The sequence below is a fragment of the Dipodomys ordii genome, unplaced genomic scaffold, assembly GCF_000151885.1.
Source record: "Dipodomys ordii isolate 6190 unplaced genomic scaffold, Dord_2.0 Scaffold136, whole genome shotgun sequence".
NCBI lineage: Eukaryota > Metazoa > Chordata > Mammalia > Rodentia > Heteromyidae > Dipodomys > Dipodomys ordii.
The window spans coordinates 2,246,222-2,262,324 of NW_012267352.1; the positions used below are offsets into that span (position 1 = coordinate 2,246,222).

Consider the following 16,103-nt stretch of genomic DNA (forward strand, 5'->3'; position numbering starts at 1 on the left):
AATAGAATGGAAGAAAAACAGCCTCTTCAGTAAATGGTGCTGGCAAAATTGGTTAACTACATGTAGAAAACTATAGCTAGATCCTTATATATCACCCTGCACTAGATCAACTCCAAATGGATCAAAGACCTTGGAGTCAGAACAGACACTGAAAACATTACAGGATGGAAAGGAGAAACCCTACGTTCACCAGAACTTTTTATTTGTTGTTTTTTGGGATCATTCATTCCTACTGAAGTGAAGCAAACTTGACTTTTGATAAGACTTAACCCATGAACTTTGTAAAATTAATTTTGGTAACTTTGAGTTAGATTCATTTCAATAGATACATCTTTTCTATTTCTCAGAATGCTTATATGTACTTACAATTAAACATTAAATTGATACTTGAGTTCTTTTCAATGGTTATACTTTTATAATATTTTCTATGTAATCTAGAAATGCTTATAAAATAAAATATTAATCTAAGCCTGGCAAAGGTTTTGGGAGGTGTGGCAAAATTGTTAGAGTATAAGTTGCCAAAATGTTAAAAATATTCCCAGGATTTCCAATATCATGTGTCCCACCAGCATGCATTTTTCCCTTCTTTCAAATCCAATCATTTACCTTGATGTACAACTGTTCCCCAGCCAGCAATAGAACAATTCCTTCCTGGAAGAAAAACTTGATTTTCTTCTGGTAAACAAATAGGTTGTATATAATCTGGAAAAAAGCAAGATGAATGAACAAAAACAATTACATACACATACACATTTTAACCCATTTTAAAAGTCAATCACTTCAAAATTTACTCTATAAAGCTTGTACTTTTATATTTCCTCTTAATGCAAACACCTTTTAGATACCAAGAAACAAAGGTATTTTAGAACAACCCTTCTTTGACCATTTTTTGGATGTCACTGATGTCCTTTATTAATACTATACATTGTGTCCTCTGCCTTTTGTGATGTGGAGTTTCTTGGGTCAGGAGTTATTCACTTATATTAGACTTTTCAATCATGATAATCATAAGTAGAGTCAATACTGTGAACTCTTGGTTAGGCTTTTTTCAGTATTAAAATCATGCAGACATTCTTAACATTTGTCTCCAATTATCTCCACATTAAAAGAAGTTATCTTACAGGTCTTGTATAGTGGCATTGACATTGCCCACTGCCTTTAAAGGCCCTGTGTATCAATTTATAAGTGGCTTGGAGTTCAGTAAGCCCCCACTACCATAAAAACATAGAGAAGACACAAAAATTAGGATACCGTGCTAATCCTCAAAGTCTGGGCTATACTAGTAACCAAAGCAATAGTCTATTTTGATAAGTTCTGTAATACGTGTACAAAGTAACTTCAGGCAAACAAAGAGGGCAGCACTCTCTTCGAACTGGGCATTGGAAAACATTTCAAAGTAAAACCTAGGATTGAGCAGAATCTTTTGGAACAAAGTTGACTTTCTCATGTGAATTCTTGCACATTTTCCAAGAATTTAGAGGAAGTCATTCTTTTACTGTTCTGGTAGTATTATAAGTTCTCCCATAAGGTTCACTTAAATCAATCTTTATCTTTATACTGTTCTCTCCGATTATATCTTACCATATCCTTCCTGGTAGATAGACTCACCTTACTATTGTGTAAAAAATGGAGAGGACATGTGTAATATTATGACATCTTTCTTTGTGCTAATATGGAGAGATCTAAGAGTTTTATTCTACACGTCCTTTCCAGATGTCTAGATTTAAATACTTCCATGAAGGTAATTTAATGCTCTGCACACACCAATTCCATATAAGTTACAAAGAGTTCTATAACAGATCATCCAATTTTATGAAGTAGTAATGAACTCATACTGATAATATTTCTACTCTTCTTTTGGAGCAATTTATGCAGATAAGATAATGAAAATCATTTCATTTTTACCTGTGTAATTCACCTTAAATTCAAGATGCATCATGGCAATATCATTGTTCTTCGTCCGTTTATTGTAATGAGGGTTTATGACAATTTGATCTATCAACCGGGTTACTATATGAGGAGAAGTTAGATTTGATTTCATATGCAGGCCTAAGAATGCTTTCCACCTCGATGGATCTACATTTCTCCTGCAGTTGGTAAATAAGGAAAGATGAGAAACTCTATGGTCAAAACAGCTAGTTATCTGATCACATCTTATATACGAATTTAAAACTATGCTTGCCTGTTCTATAATATTCTTATATTTCTACTAAGAATTCTTCAAAATATTTGTTTATTATTTTTAACTGACAATAAAATAGGGCAAATTTATGGAAAAAGTCTTAACTAATGATAATCTTTAACATGTCAATCTCTTGATCTCCAATTTTAGCATGTGATTCTCTACTCTGGCTTTATCTCAGAACCAACTGGAATAATTTCAGATAGAAAGGAAACCTGCTTTCTCTTCTTCTTCCACTGTGGTTTGATGTCTTTCTGGACTAGACCACCAGGCAATTATAAAAATATTTTCCAATTAAGACACTACACTTATAGCAATATACAATGTAGTTTGAAATTTATATTTGATTACATCCTACTCTTGTGATTATAGTCTAAGTTTTTTTTATCAAGCTTCTGCTGTATTTAAAATGATACTCAAAGGAAGTTCAGGGGAGTTTTTCTATTTAGAGGGCTAACCCTATCATGGTACTTACTTGAATAATTTCCTTACTCAATGTTGGCCTATGGATAATATACTTGTAATGGATAGCATAGGTGTTGTAAGACAGAAGAACTTGGGTAATATATTATAATTTGAAAATGCACAAAGACACCCAAATATATTATTGGCCTACAATAGCTTCATGCTAAGGAATTACCAGTGAACAACTGGAATTAAGCCAATTAAATCATATCCACAAAGAAATCAAAATCCAATGTCTACAATTATAGTGAGAAGTATTGATGATTTTGAGTCTTAGCAGTTGCAGATGTTTAGTTTAATGTGGTGTTTAGAATGTTAAAGTTCAGGGTACCTTCAAATGCATGAAGTTACTTTCCATCTGTTTATCTTTTAATCCCGCCCTTTGTTTTCTTTCCTGTATTGGATATTTGGTCAAATAACAGTTATCAGTTAATCTAATGAATATCTCAATACTCAATGAACATCCACTAATAACCATACTATCTGCCCTGTATACTGGTTTGCTTTCATTGGCGTGGGCAGACATGGGTAGGCAGGAGCTAAGCCTGACTAACAAGCCTGCACTTAAGCCAGATCTGGGGCCCATACTGTCTTGGACAGGGTTCTGTGGGAGAAAGTGAAAACTGAGTGAAAAGACTGAGAAGGTGGGTAGAATCCCAGGTGTGTGTGTGGGAGTGGGGGGAGGAGTCTCATAACAGTTCTAGGCAGGGTTCCCTGGGAGGAAGTGAGAACTGAAAAGAGGGAATTGAGGAAGTGGCAAAAAGAAGGGAGCACCATGCCTGGTTTTGGTTATCTGGGCCCAGGTAGGGCATGACATCCTGCTCCCAGCTCTTGTGGCAGCTCTGGTGGTGTCCCAGATGCTAGGAGGAGAGTATTATGGTATAGCACAAGGCCTGTTTGCTTCTCAAGAGGCCTTGCTTTCCCAGTTTTAGGACAGAGGATTCAGTATTTCAGTCACACTGGGCACCCTGATAATTGCAGTTAACCTGATTACACTCTGCCCTCCCTATTCCCAGGTATTCCATATCCACCAGGGCCTTCTTTAAATAAAGTGAAATCTTTCCCTTTTTGTGCTACCTCTGAATTTCCTTTTCTGCCTATCATGTACTCATTTTATTTTCTAAATCTCAGCTGTCTTAATTTCACTTGATTACCTGCCTGTGATGACAGATAAATAACATGTACTTACACTATTTCAAAGGCTGGTGTTCCAATTCAACATTTAATTCATAATTTGCTTGGTATTTGCAGTAAACTAATCCTAAAATTACTACCTCATGCGTGTCTTACTTTGTACTTAATTTTATTTATTTATAATTATATAACTCACATATCACACTGATATATATTTGTATTTCTGCACAGAATTTTTATGAGAGTAAATTTTTTCTCTCAGTAATATTAGCCAATATTTGTTGAAGGGATAGAAGACCTTTATACAGATTGTGCTTTGGAATTAAGAGAGTGTATATATCTCTATATACACATATATAATATCTATTATTACGAAAAATAAGTAAAATTTCTGCTTACATGTTTTTATACTTAATTTTCTTCAGAATTTGTCCTTTAGTTTAGATGGGCATGTGTGGCTTACTTGCTATAGATTTAAATCATTGTTGGATTAAAACAACTCAAAGGAAAGAATAGATAAGCTCCCAAATTCTTAACTAATTTGTAAGTACTATATTTCATCTGAGATTTAATCATTATAATTACTGCTATGAGAGAGCCTGCAGGTAACACATAGTGAAGAAATCATCAGTGCCTCACATTATTTTAAAGTCTTCATTAGAATACAATACACAAATCATGAACTGTGAAGATTAAGTACAAATGCTTCAAGCTACTGGCCTAATTAAATATAATTTACAAGGTTAATTTGACATATTCTTAAAGATTGTTATGATGCTGCTTGGAAAATAACATCTCTTTTATGTGTCTTTTGCTTCAGCACCAGTTTAAGTAGTACATGGTTAGGAAAATCACTATTCACATTTCTCCTCCAAATATTGCTGACAGTTTTCTGTGTCTGATCTTCCTCCACTCTGTATTTGCTGCCTCTTGTCATTCCTGAGTCTTTTCTAAGTGGATGTAAGTGGAGAACACAAAGGTTATAGTCAATGTTTCTCAGATTTATGAACCACTGAAGACAAAATATTTATATTCATAATCTTCATTTCGTTCTCGAGAACTGGTATTTAATCATGATGTGGTTACTGGACACAGGGAAATCTTTTATCAATTACCAAAAACTGAGAAACGGGAAAAATTCTTCAAGGATACGATTTTTGATGAAGGAAAGAGACTCAATAAGTTTAAAACATCTTGTCTGAAAGAATGTACATTCTAGTAAAGAAGACCCACAGGACAGACGGGTGTGGGGAAAATGTGGGCATATATGGGTAGGCATGCTGTATAGCCTGATGATAAATACAGCAGATATAGAGTATCTTCTGGTATACACAAAGGTGGCTTGAATTTTGCTACATTTCACCTGTATCTTCCCTTTGCTAGCAAAAAAATAATGATCCTAATATGTAGAGAAAAAGAAAGAAGCTGTGAGGAAGAAGACATGTGGAAAAGACAAATGACTCTGAAATAAAACCACTCAACTATCATCTGTCAACTACCATTTTGACAGTGGAGCCAATACATATACTATAGAAAAGACAACCTCTTCAATGAATGGAGAAGATCAACCCCCCCCCCCCCCCCCGCCCCGGGCTCCCATCACTCTCCTACTGTTTATACTAATTTCATGCTTCATTTTTGTACTTATCTTTCCCTCAAATACTTATTTGAAGTTTTTCTGCCTTAACCTGTAATATAAACATTATCAAGAAAAGGATTCAGCTGGTATGGGCGGTATTATAATTCTGAAAACTTAGATTAATGTTTAGCACAGGTTAAGTACTTAGGAAATATCACTTGACTTCATGCAGGGAGCAACCCAAGCTCAGGAAGGACTGAGGAGACCTATGGCCATGCACACTGCCTTGGAGCTGTGTGGTAATTCACACTATCACACGTGGTTATGCGAAGTTAAGAAAAGAGGGTTGGTTCAGCAGTGTGATTCCAGATGGTGAGATACTTCATAGATCTGATACTGAAACTTCTAGAAAAGGAAAGCAAAGCAGATTGGTTATTTTATCTGCTTTTTTAAAAAAAGTGTGTTGTGAAAATAGTTGTTAGAATGTGTCAAGGAAATAGACCAAAGGAGACTTTCAGAACACATCTGAATATATTTGAAGAGAAAACAAAGGTTGCAAATTGATTAAACATCTATCAGAAAGATATAAATTCTAAAAGTCTATCCTTCAAAAGGAGACTTTTAGAGGAAAGTGCTCAGGATCAAATCTAGGGGCTCATGCATATCAGCCATGGGCTCTACCACTGAGCGCTATTCTCAGCTGTTCATCTTTTAAATCTGAAAAATGTTCTATAAACTTAGAATACTACTATAGTATTACTATAAGCAGAAGGACATAATCATCTTAATTCCTTAAAATCATAGACTAGGTTGATAAGAAACAGAGAAATGACATTGCACACATGATTTTATACTTTATATACAAGTACATATTATATTTATATAAATAAATATATACTATATATTTATATTTTATATATAAGCAAATATATTAAAATGATCTTCTAATGTTGAGGCATTCAGAAGAATCTCAAATTTTCAACTGTTAGTGTAGTATCAGCTATGTAAGACTATTTTATAATCCGTGTTGAATTGCTTAAAAAGTTATTTTCTGAAGTTATATTAGATGCATCAGCTTATTTTAGTACTAAGCTATAAATAGCAGTGTGAATCTCTTACTGTATCTCAGCTATAACACATATAAGATTATATATTTCAGCATTTTACTTTTCTTACATTTTTATATCAGTGGTAGTGGATCAATATAAAAAGTTCAGAAAATAAATCTGTTGACTCTTTATTGAACAACACTCAGATTTTTTCTCCTGCTCTCCTATGTAAGAATGGAAATAACATTTTATTTCATACTTACATCATTCATAATACTCAAAGGCATCTTAGTTTTGTTGGGATAATCATCCTATAGGGTATATATCTTCCTGGTCCCTCTATAGATCAAGAGATTGAGACTTAGATACTAAATTGCCTAGTCTGTAATCTCATGTGAACTCAATCAAGTTTATGGGATCAAAAATTTGACCTTTGGCTCAACATCACCTTTGCACTTGAAGTCACAGGAAAGTTGCCCCGTAATTTTCTAAATTCTTCTTTCAAGATTTTAAAGGGGGCAACTAAGGGAATAAAAGAACAAAGTAAGGATTTTTTAAAAAAAATATCATCTAGAATCACAGCTCTTAAGGTGCAAACAGGACTCCAGACACTAAGATCTGAGATAAGAGGACAATGCAACCATCTGCTAGTTAAAACTCTAGAATATGTTTGTCATGAAGACAAACCCTGTGTGTTGTACATGTCACAAAATGATTGATAGGGGCTATTCTTTTTATCAGGAAATTAAAGTTTTTACTATACAATTAGGTTTTCAGATGACAAATAACAGACAGTATTCTAATACTAGTTAAAATATTTTAAAATCAAAGTGTGTAAACATTTTATCAGAAGTTTTTTATTTGCTAAAGACAGGAAGTCAATGCACAAAACATTGGGTAAATAGAGAAAAGTTATAATTCTATGAGTAGTAAAGGATCATCAAGTTCAATGTAAGGATAATTTTGAACTCATCATAATTTTAATGTAGCTTACCTTTGTTCATTTATGTTTGAACTGAAGTTATTTGAAGATGTTTTATGTGTTACATGATTGGACACTTGTTTTAATTAAACTGCCTCTGTTTCCTTCATGAATGTATAGTTTAAAAAGATTTGATATTATTATCACTGACTTATAAAAAATACGTTTGTAGGCAGCTAATTAAAGGATTTCATTAGTATTGCTACAAGTGTGGCTGACATTCAGATAATAGATGTTCAGGAAGAACATCAAACATCAAAGAGTTTACCAAGTTCGAGATAAATTTAATTGACTAATGCCTACCTATGTACACTAGAAAAGACTAACTCTGTAGCTAGAAATATCTTTTACTTATAGCACAGAAATGATACTGATGTTACCCAGTGTGAGGATATGGGTAGATAAGCAATACAGTCCTAGTTAACAGGGGAGGAGAAGATGCCTTGTGTCGGTATTTCTTATGGTATGACTAAAAACAGATAGCAGATACTTTTCAGGAGGCAGCAAAGTCAAGAGGGTGCATATTTACTATGAGAGACTATAATTCAATCACTGAGTTTTAGCACCTAATACATAATATCAGAGAATGATATCATGGAATGAGAGCTGGGATAGCTCCATTGATCAGTCTACTGACCAACATGATATCTGGCCAAGGATGCTGTCTCACCAGAGTCCTAGGATTTGGTTTTTGGCTTTATTCTCATTCTGTTCTATTAGATGTTTAGGTGTCAATTCAACCCTTCCATGCTCATTCTCTGTGTTTTTCCCTATCTTCTCTAAAACGATGACAACTCTTTGGCTCTAACGATTACTTGTCTTTACATGTATTGCCACCTTCTTTGTCTATATTAGTTGGAAGAGTTAAAATTTTGTCACTTGGTTGACTGCAGCTGTCTGCCCTACGTCTGAGCACACACAAATCTTTAGAGACTGGCTTCTGGCTTCACGCTTGGAGGCAAAACTAAACTGCACAAGCAAAAATCTCTAGGGCATTACTTGCTAAATCAGAAGCAGGAATTAAGTCCTCCTTACACTCATAAACACCGAATGAGGAAGCTTGTATTTCTTGAAATGACTTAGAAATAACGGAATGTTCTATGTCATATGAAAGGAGATACTGACCATATTTCTGAGCCCATGACAATTTCTCCCTTTGCTTTGCTCTTCTTCATGGTCTCTATTCCTCCATGTGGCACTGAGTGAAGACAGGCTGATTTTAAAATGGAGAATGAAGTCCTAGGATTCTGTATGCATTTGGCCCTATTTCATTATGAAAATGAACTGTAATACATTTTATTTAACAAGTCTAACCTGAGATGTAGTGAAGTATTTCGATTCACAAAAAATGTACTTAAACTTCTAGAATGCACAAAATTGTTAACAAGGAGGCTTTCTATGTACACTTTTCAGTGTTAAAAGTTTGTCAACAATAAACATTAGCCTAATTAAGTGATAATAAGCATAATTTGTGTGATAAATATTAATTCTGACGTTTAAAAAATGTTCTGAAATTCCAGCAGTTGGAGTGACCGGTGTAGGAAGATGATGAGTGCCAAGACAGACTGCGCTACGTAAAAAGTCTTCAGTCAACTAGAGCTAGACAGTTAGATCATTTCTCAGAAAAGCAGACAAACAAAAGCAACACAAATATCCACTTTGTTACGTGGTAAAACTTCCAATGCTGTGTGGGTAGGAGAGTTGGTATATGTGATACTTGATACACACTTGATATATGTAACAAATGAAGAGTAATTTTTGATAGCGCTCATTTTTATCTGTGACTGTAGGGAAAAGTTATTGAAACTTTATCATTAGAATGTAGAAATATTTCTCATTAGAATGAGAAATGAGAAAGGCATAGCAGTTTCTTCGATGACAACCTTGATGGATAAAAGACCTCTGACCCCACACTCACCCATATACACAGTGTGCGGCAGACACCAACCACTCTCTGCTTACAAGAGACGCACCGCAGACAAGCTGGTCTCTGTAATACAGGGCAGTGAGCCACGGCCAGGCTCCGGCTTCTGCGTTGCTTCCTCCAACAACTTTTGGGCTGACTTCTGGAGTCACCAGCTTTCTACCACATGCTATTAATATAATTGAAGAAAGAATATCTGTTTTACTTGGAGGATATTTCTTTGGATCATGAGAATTGAATGACGATAAAAGAAAAGTACAGGTGACAAAAATCTCTATATAGGATTTTAAATTGAAGCTTTAAAGAGAATGTGACCAAAAAAAAAAACAACAGAGAAAGTGATCAAAAGGTTTACTTACATTTATGGTTACATTGCAAGTGAATCAAAGAATCTTGAAAGCACTGTTGACTATAATAGAAAAACAATTACATTTCAAAATTTGTGCACTTGATATTTAATGTAATGTATAGTGCAAATTATCTTATTTATCTTTACTTAAATGGACTTTAATGGTATATATCAAAATATCTATTTCATATATGACAATACATAAAATATAAGTAAGCTAACATGCACAGAAGAAAATGCCATACTGTAACGATAAGTAGTAATGATTTTACATTCTTACTACCACTTACTTTTCCTGTGGTTTAGGATAAGTTCCTCAGTATTCTTGAAACTCAGTTTCCTAATCCACAAAATGGAGGTAATAGTACATAATGTATTTAAATTTTATGAAGATTAAAAGTAGTATTTTCAATGCAATGATTATAGTGCCTTATACATAGTAAACATTTGGTCAGTGATAGATATTTTGCTATATTTGCTATTTTGCTTGAACTAACATTGCATGTCTTATTTTCTGAGCTAATAGGTCCTGCTTAATGGAAAACAGGTTCTAAGATGTCTACCTTATGCCTGAAAACCACACACCATACTAAACCCTACATTTAATGCCATTAAACCCTACATTTTAATGTTGCAGTGGAGTATCTATTGCACATTGTAGTCATATATATATATATAGTTTGGACTGTTTCAGAAAAAATAAAACTTTTATTGTTTACAATTCATGGATTAAAAACTTTATGATGAGTGTAGATCACAGATTTTAGGACCTAACTATATGACAGTTTTTTCTTTGCTTATTGTGACTTTCTGCTTTTCACATATAGGAAATACTGCATAACTACTACTTTCTTTGAAGGGCATTTATTAAGTGAAATAAGGCTTGCTAACAATCATTAAAATATTGTAGTCCATGTCACCGAAGGAGAGATTCACTGTGAATGTGGGGCACAAAGAACAACTAACTCACTCCTCTAAGAGGTAAAATGAGGTCTGAGTCTCTGTTCAGACTGGGACCTAATTTAATAGTTATGACTTGCCTATTTCTGGAATTTCCATTGAATACTTTTAGACTGTGTTTGAGTCTAGGCATCTGAAACAGTGGAAAGTGAAACGGGTAAGAAAATACACCTCCAGAATATGTCTTGATATTCCCTCTGGCAAAGTATTCTCCGAGGAGCACTAGGAATGAGGCTCTGTGTTTCATTCTGGGAATGATGAATGATGAATAAATCACAAGTTCTGCTCTTGAACACAGCACTTATAAAATAAGTGACTAACGAACTCATTATTTATTAAAAATGTGAATACTATTTCTTTTCAAAACTACCCATTCTGTTTTGAATGAATAAAAGACATTTTCATAATGTGTTATACCATCTAACCACTAGAGATCAGTGTAACATAAGAAATTATAGTACTTGACCATACCACTTCCTAATACAGCTACAGCACATCTTGGGCATATTAAAACACACTTATAACATATATCCATAACTTCAATGATTTACACCTATTTACTTACCACTATTTATTTTTTTCTCACTTTTAGGTGCTTTAACTTTGAGAAAAGTAAGAGAATAAAAAAACAAACAATATAGGCTCAGTCAAAAAGATTCATTGATGCAGGAACATGAAATGACAAAGTATTTGAAATCATATTCATCAGTTTTGTCTGGTTTCTTTAATGATTTCAATAGACATAAAAGGACATGTACTCATATTTTATTGACCACAAGAACACATATAGACATAGATATAGATATATCATTATATATCCATAGTATCCATAGGTGTGTAAATTAATTTCACTGCTGATACACACTTGTATTTGAGTAAGAAGTAATTTCTTGATGCTTCCTAGTCTATTTTCAAGTTTCATAGAAACTGTGCATTTAGAGTATTCAAAATGGTCATCTTTAAGACATTTTCAATATTCTCGGACTAAACAGTGTTTCCTTTGGTATCAAGCTCAGAAATAGTTAACTATTAGTAACTAGAAAATTCAATGCAAGTTAACAATTTCACAGTGTGTTGTACACAATCTTATGCCTTCAGTGACTCAGGAATATAGAGAAATATGGTGCTTACTCTCTAGGCAGATTGAGGAGTGGAACTTATTTTGCCAAGATTTATTTATGGGAGTTGGAGAGAAATAGTATCACCGTCCTTACAATGGATTCTGTAGCCAGAGTAAGGTTACCCCTAGTATCCAGAATGGCAACATCATGATTTTGTCTTTCTCTTGGCCCAATGGTATAAAAAAGTATGATATAAAAAAGTGTGATATAAATGGATGGGTTACTCTGGCATTTAGTCTGGTTGGAAAATTCATGCATCTTGATTTATTTTCTTTATAGAATTACTATTTATTTATTTTTGTCAGTTGTAGGGCTTGAACTCTGGGCCTGGCACTGTCCCTCAGCTCTTCATCTCAAGGCTAGCGCTTGAGCCAAGCACCACTTCCCGTTTTCTGGTAGTTCACTGGAGATAATAGTTTCATGGGGTTTCCTGCCTGGGTTAGCTTTGAATCACGATACTCAAATGTCAGCCTCTTAAGTAGCTAGGATTACAGGCATGAGCCACCAGCGCTTGGCTTATAAAATTACTATTTAAAGTGAACTGTTACTTTCAGGACATTAAAGAAAAGAAATAGAATGTTTTGGGTAGAAGTAGACTTGGGTTTAAATGTGTAATTTGGCTATAAGCTTTGAGAACTTGTAGAAGTCACTTATCAAACTCAGGCTTTCCTTTCCTCATATTTGTGGTGTTATCAGTATTATCTAACTTGTAGAACTTTCAATATATTTTAAATTAATACTAAAATGTTCTTACCACAGTGTCTGTCATGTGACAGAAATATAAAAGTGGGAATTGTGAGTCATTAGATTTTCACAGTTGAAAGATTCTTTTACTTATTTTTTATTGAAACCAGGAGTGCAGGGGTATTTTAAAAACAACCAGTTTTCACAGAAAATAGAACCTAAAAATTATCTCTGCAATAATTATAATAGTGATATCAGTATAAGCTGGCCTTATTTTTTGTTGTTGTTGTTGAGATTTATGGAGTAATTTAATTGAACTTCGATTGAATTCAATTGAATAGTTTTAAATTTCTTCTTTTTCTTTTGTAATTCTTACAGTTCTATAAAATATGAACATCTAAAAATCCTCGTCTAAGAACAGATTTTAGGACTCACCTGGGAGTTAGTATTAAACTGCTATTAGGTGCTTTGCTTAATTTTACAAATGGTCCACCTCGGGTTGAGAATATAGGCATTGATGAGTTTCCACTCCTGGAAGTGGAGGAAGATACGTGTTAAAACATATACAGTTAAAGACTCACAAGCTATGTTGTTTTAGTTTTGTCATAAAGTAGCACAGAAAGAAATGAAATTTCATATAAGCAGATGAACATTGTAGTATCTATTTTCAAACATTTTGCCATCTAAAAAGATGGTGCAGATTATGTAATATATATATATATATATATATATATAATTTAAATAGGGATACAAGTGGAGCCATTGCAATAATGAGATGTACAAGTTGTTATGTCGAAAAATGAACTTTATAACTTTGGGGGTATGGGGGGGAGAGATCGGAAGGGATGGGAAGGGGAAACAAAGGAGGAGGCAACAATACTTGATAAGAAATGTACTCATTATCTTGCCCATGTAATTGTAACCCCTCTCTACGATATTTTCACAATAAAAAATACATGTTCCCTAAGAACTACATATTTTGTGTTTATTTTTCAAAAATTACTTGGTATTTCATTCAATTTCAGTCTAATTCCAAACTCTAATTTTACAAGGTGGAAACTGTATGATTGCTCTTAGGAACATATCCTCTGGATCTGAAAAGATCAATGGATGAGCATAATGGGATGAAGAAGGCCCTTGCTACTGACCAAGGGTATGAAATCACCTATGCAAAAATCTGATATGTCCACATTCTCAGGTGTGAATCCTAATAGAAGGTTTTTCTTAATTATCCCATTTTTCTTAAACTTAGACTGAGACTTTTTTCTACTGTTAAACAGTAAGATTATGAAGGTCTTATCTTTTGAAGCACCCATATGTTGCCTTTTCAAAAGAAGACCCAATGATTTCAGCTCTCAGTAAAGTGTAGACAATGTTAGTGTCAACATAGATGTTTTGTTATTTGTGTATAGAAAAATTTCAAGGAAAACTAAATGACTTTATGATCAATAAGAAGAAAAGAGCAGGGAGGAACATTTTCAATGCCTGCCTGCCTTCCTTCCTTCCTTCCTTCCTTCCTTCCTTCCTTCCTAGAAAATATGTTACATATATTTGCTAATGCTTAGAAAACACATTAGTCTGGAAGTCCTTAAAGGGCAGAAGAATATTTAGAAGTGCAAGGATGTTTCACTGACGTCATGAGGAATTTACCAATGTTGTCCTGTGATACCTAATGACACATACATTATAGAAGAGACAATGAGCCTCAAACAGGTTTTAAGGCATTTTGAATTTTGCCATTGGTACAACTTGTGGTTATCACACAAATCTTGACTTAAAAAAGTATGGGAATTCTAAAACTATAAATAATCCCAGCTATTTTGGAGGAAAAGATAAGAGGTTCATGGATTGAGACCCTCCTTGGTACAAAGGTTAATGAGTCAACAGGGATGTTGTTGCATACACATTTGTAAACCAAGGTATGCACAGGCAGAGATAAGAGGATTAAAGTTTGAGGCCAGCCCTGGCCAAATATATGAGACCCTATATGAAAATTTAAAACAAAAAGGGCTAGTCATCTAGTTTAAGTGGAAGACCATTTGGTTAGTAATTGGGAGATTCTAGTTCAAATATGTTACCACCATATGTGTGTGTGTGTGTGTGTGTGTGTGTGAGAGAGAGAGAGAGAGTGTGTCCTGTAGTTAGAACTGAAAAGTATCCTTTGTTACTGTGGGGGCAAAGCTGGTGGACTACAGTCACTTTCCAATCTCCATTTTAGACAATGCTTCTTGTTGATGTGTTTGATCACATTCCCAGCATCCATATTCTACTGAACGTCTGCCATAAAGTAAACATTCTTCTAGGTAGTTTTCTATGTCCTGCTTTTCCATTGCACATTCTTACAGTAATTGCACTCAACATTCTCCAACCTTCTAAGACCACTAGAGTCAGAAACTCTGGGAAAGAGTCCAGAAATCTGTGTTTCAACAAGCTTTCTGGGTGGTTCTCGTGTCTACTAGTATCGGAAAACTCCCATCCTAGCCAAATACAAGATTTTCTTTTCTACTTGTCTAAGGCACCAGACATTTTTATTCTGTAGTGATTTCTAGTTAACTGATTATCTGTTCTACAGCACTTGAGACTAAATGGGGAACATCTTCAAGATGCTCCTTTATTAAAATTTTCCATTAAACATATATTTCTGGCATGTTGATTTAAGCATCATATATCTACTACTGGTGTGCACTATGAAAGGATGGTTATTAGTGATTTTATATGATTATTTTAGATGAAATCAACATATTTATGAACAACGGATATTCAGCAAATTGAAGAGAGGCTATTTTACATAAAGTTCTGTAATTATTCAGTTGATGTCCTTTTGGCTCCCATTTTCATTTCTTCGAAGAGAATTGTTACTAGATTTTAGAGAGGCATTCTGCAAAGAATACAGCTAAAGTGTCCATTTTCTAAATTAAAAAAATGGCAAGATCTGAAGGTTTATCTAATGCTATTGTCCACTTACATAACTATCTAAATCGGTAAAAATTTAGTATAGCATAGAAACAACACATAGTATTACCTTGTTAATGTATTAAAGCCTCCTGGAACTTGTTTTAAACCCTGATTCCCATGTTTATGGGTAATATATCCTCAAAGGGTTCTCCTGACTTCAGAAAAACTTTATTCTATATGAAAAAAGGAGACTATATAGACAGACATTATTATTTTTAGGTCATAGTTGGAATATAAAAATATAAATGAATTCTACAGGGAGCACAAATGATAGCCTAAGGCCTCCTTGCATGGTGTTAAATCTTCTGCCTCTCTTCTGAGGTCATTCTCAGGTTTTCTCTCCTTTGTCTAGTCACTCAGACTGCATTTGCTTGATAAGAATTCTTCCCTGAAGCAAAAGCTTAGGTAGAAATGTTTTAAGCCATTGGATACACTAAAAGCTAAAAGGAATAATGTGAATACTGCAGCCAGGCACTATAGGCTCATTTCACACCCCAAAAGGTTTAAGTAATGAATAGTTCCAGGTGGGATTAGCCTAAAAGGTTTTTAGAGAGGGATGGACCTTTCTTTTCAGATTGGAGAGAAAGAAGAGGATTGATTTTGTGGGACATTGGAGGAACCTTTTTATTGACAGGGGGAGGGTGGATTGAAGGAATTCCATAGCAAATCATCCCATTAGGAGATCCACTGTAAGGGGATATCATTATTGAACGGACCAC

General features: G+C 34.2%; 1 protein-coding gene across 1 annotated transcript in view; it reads right to left on the bottom strand.

Annotated features, from left to right (window-relative positions):
* Nucleotides 1–16,103, bottom strand: part of Tmprss15 (transmembrane protease, serine 15) — a 92,380-nt gene that overhangs the window by 9,639 nt on the left and 66,638 nt on the right. The window contains exons 19-23 of the mRNA XM_013031018.1: nucleotides 12,865–12,960; nucleotides 9,675–9,724; nucleotides 9,310–9,484; nucleotides 1,906–2,087; nucleotides 607–702 (exon numbers count right to left, since the gene is read on the bottom strand). Of these exons, the coding sequence (XP_012886472.1) occupies nucleotides 607–702; nucleotides 1,906–2,087; nucleotides 9,310–9,484; nucleotides 9,675–9,724; nucleotides 12,865–12,960 (599 nt within the window). The remainder of the gene's footprint in view (nucleotides 1–606; nucleotides 703–1,905; nucleotides 2,088–9,309; nucleotides 9,485–9,674; nucleotides 9,725–12,864; nucleotides 12,961–16,103) is intronic.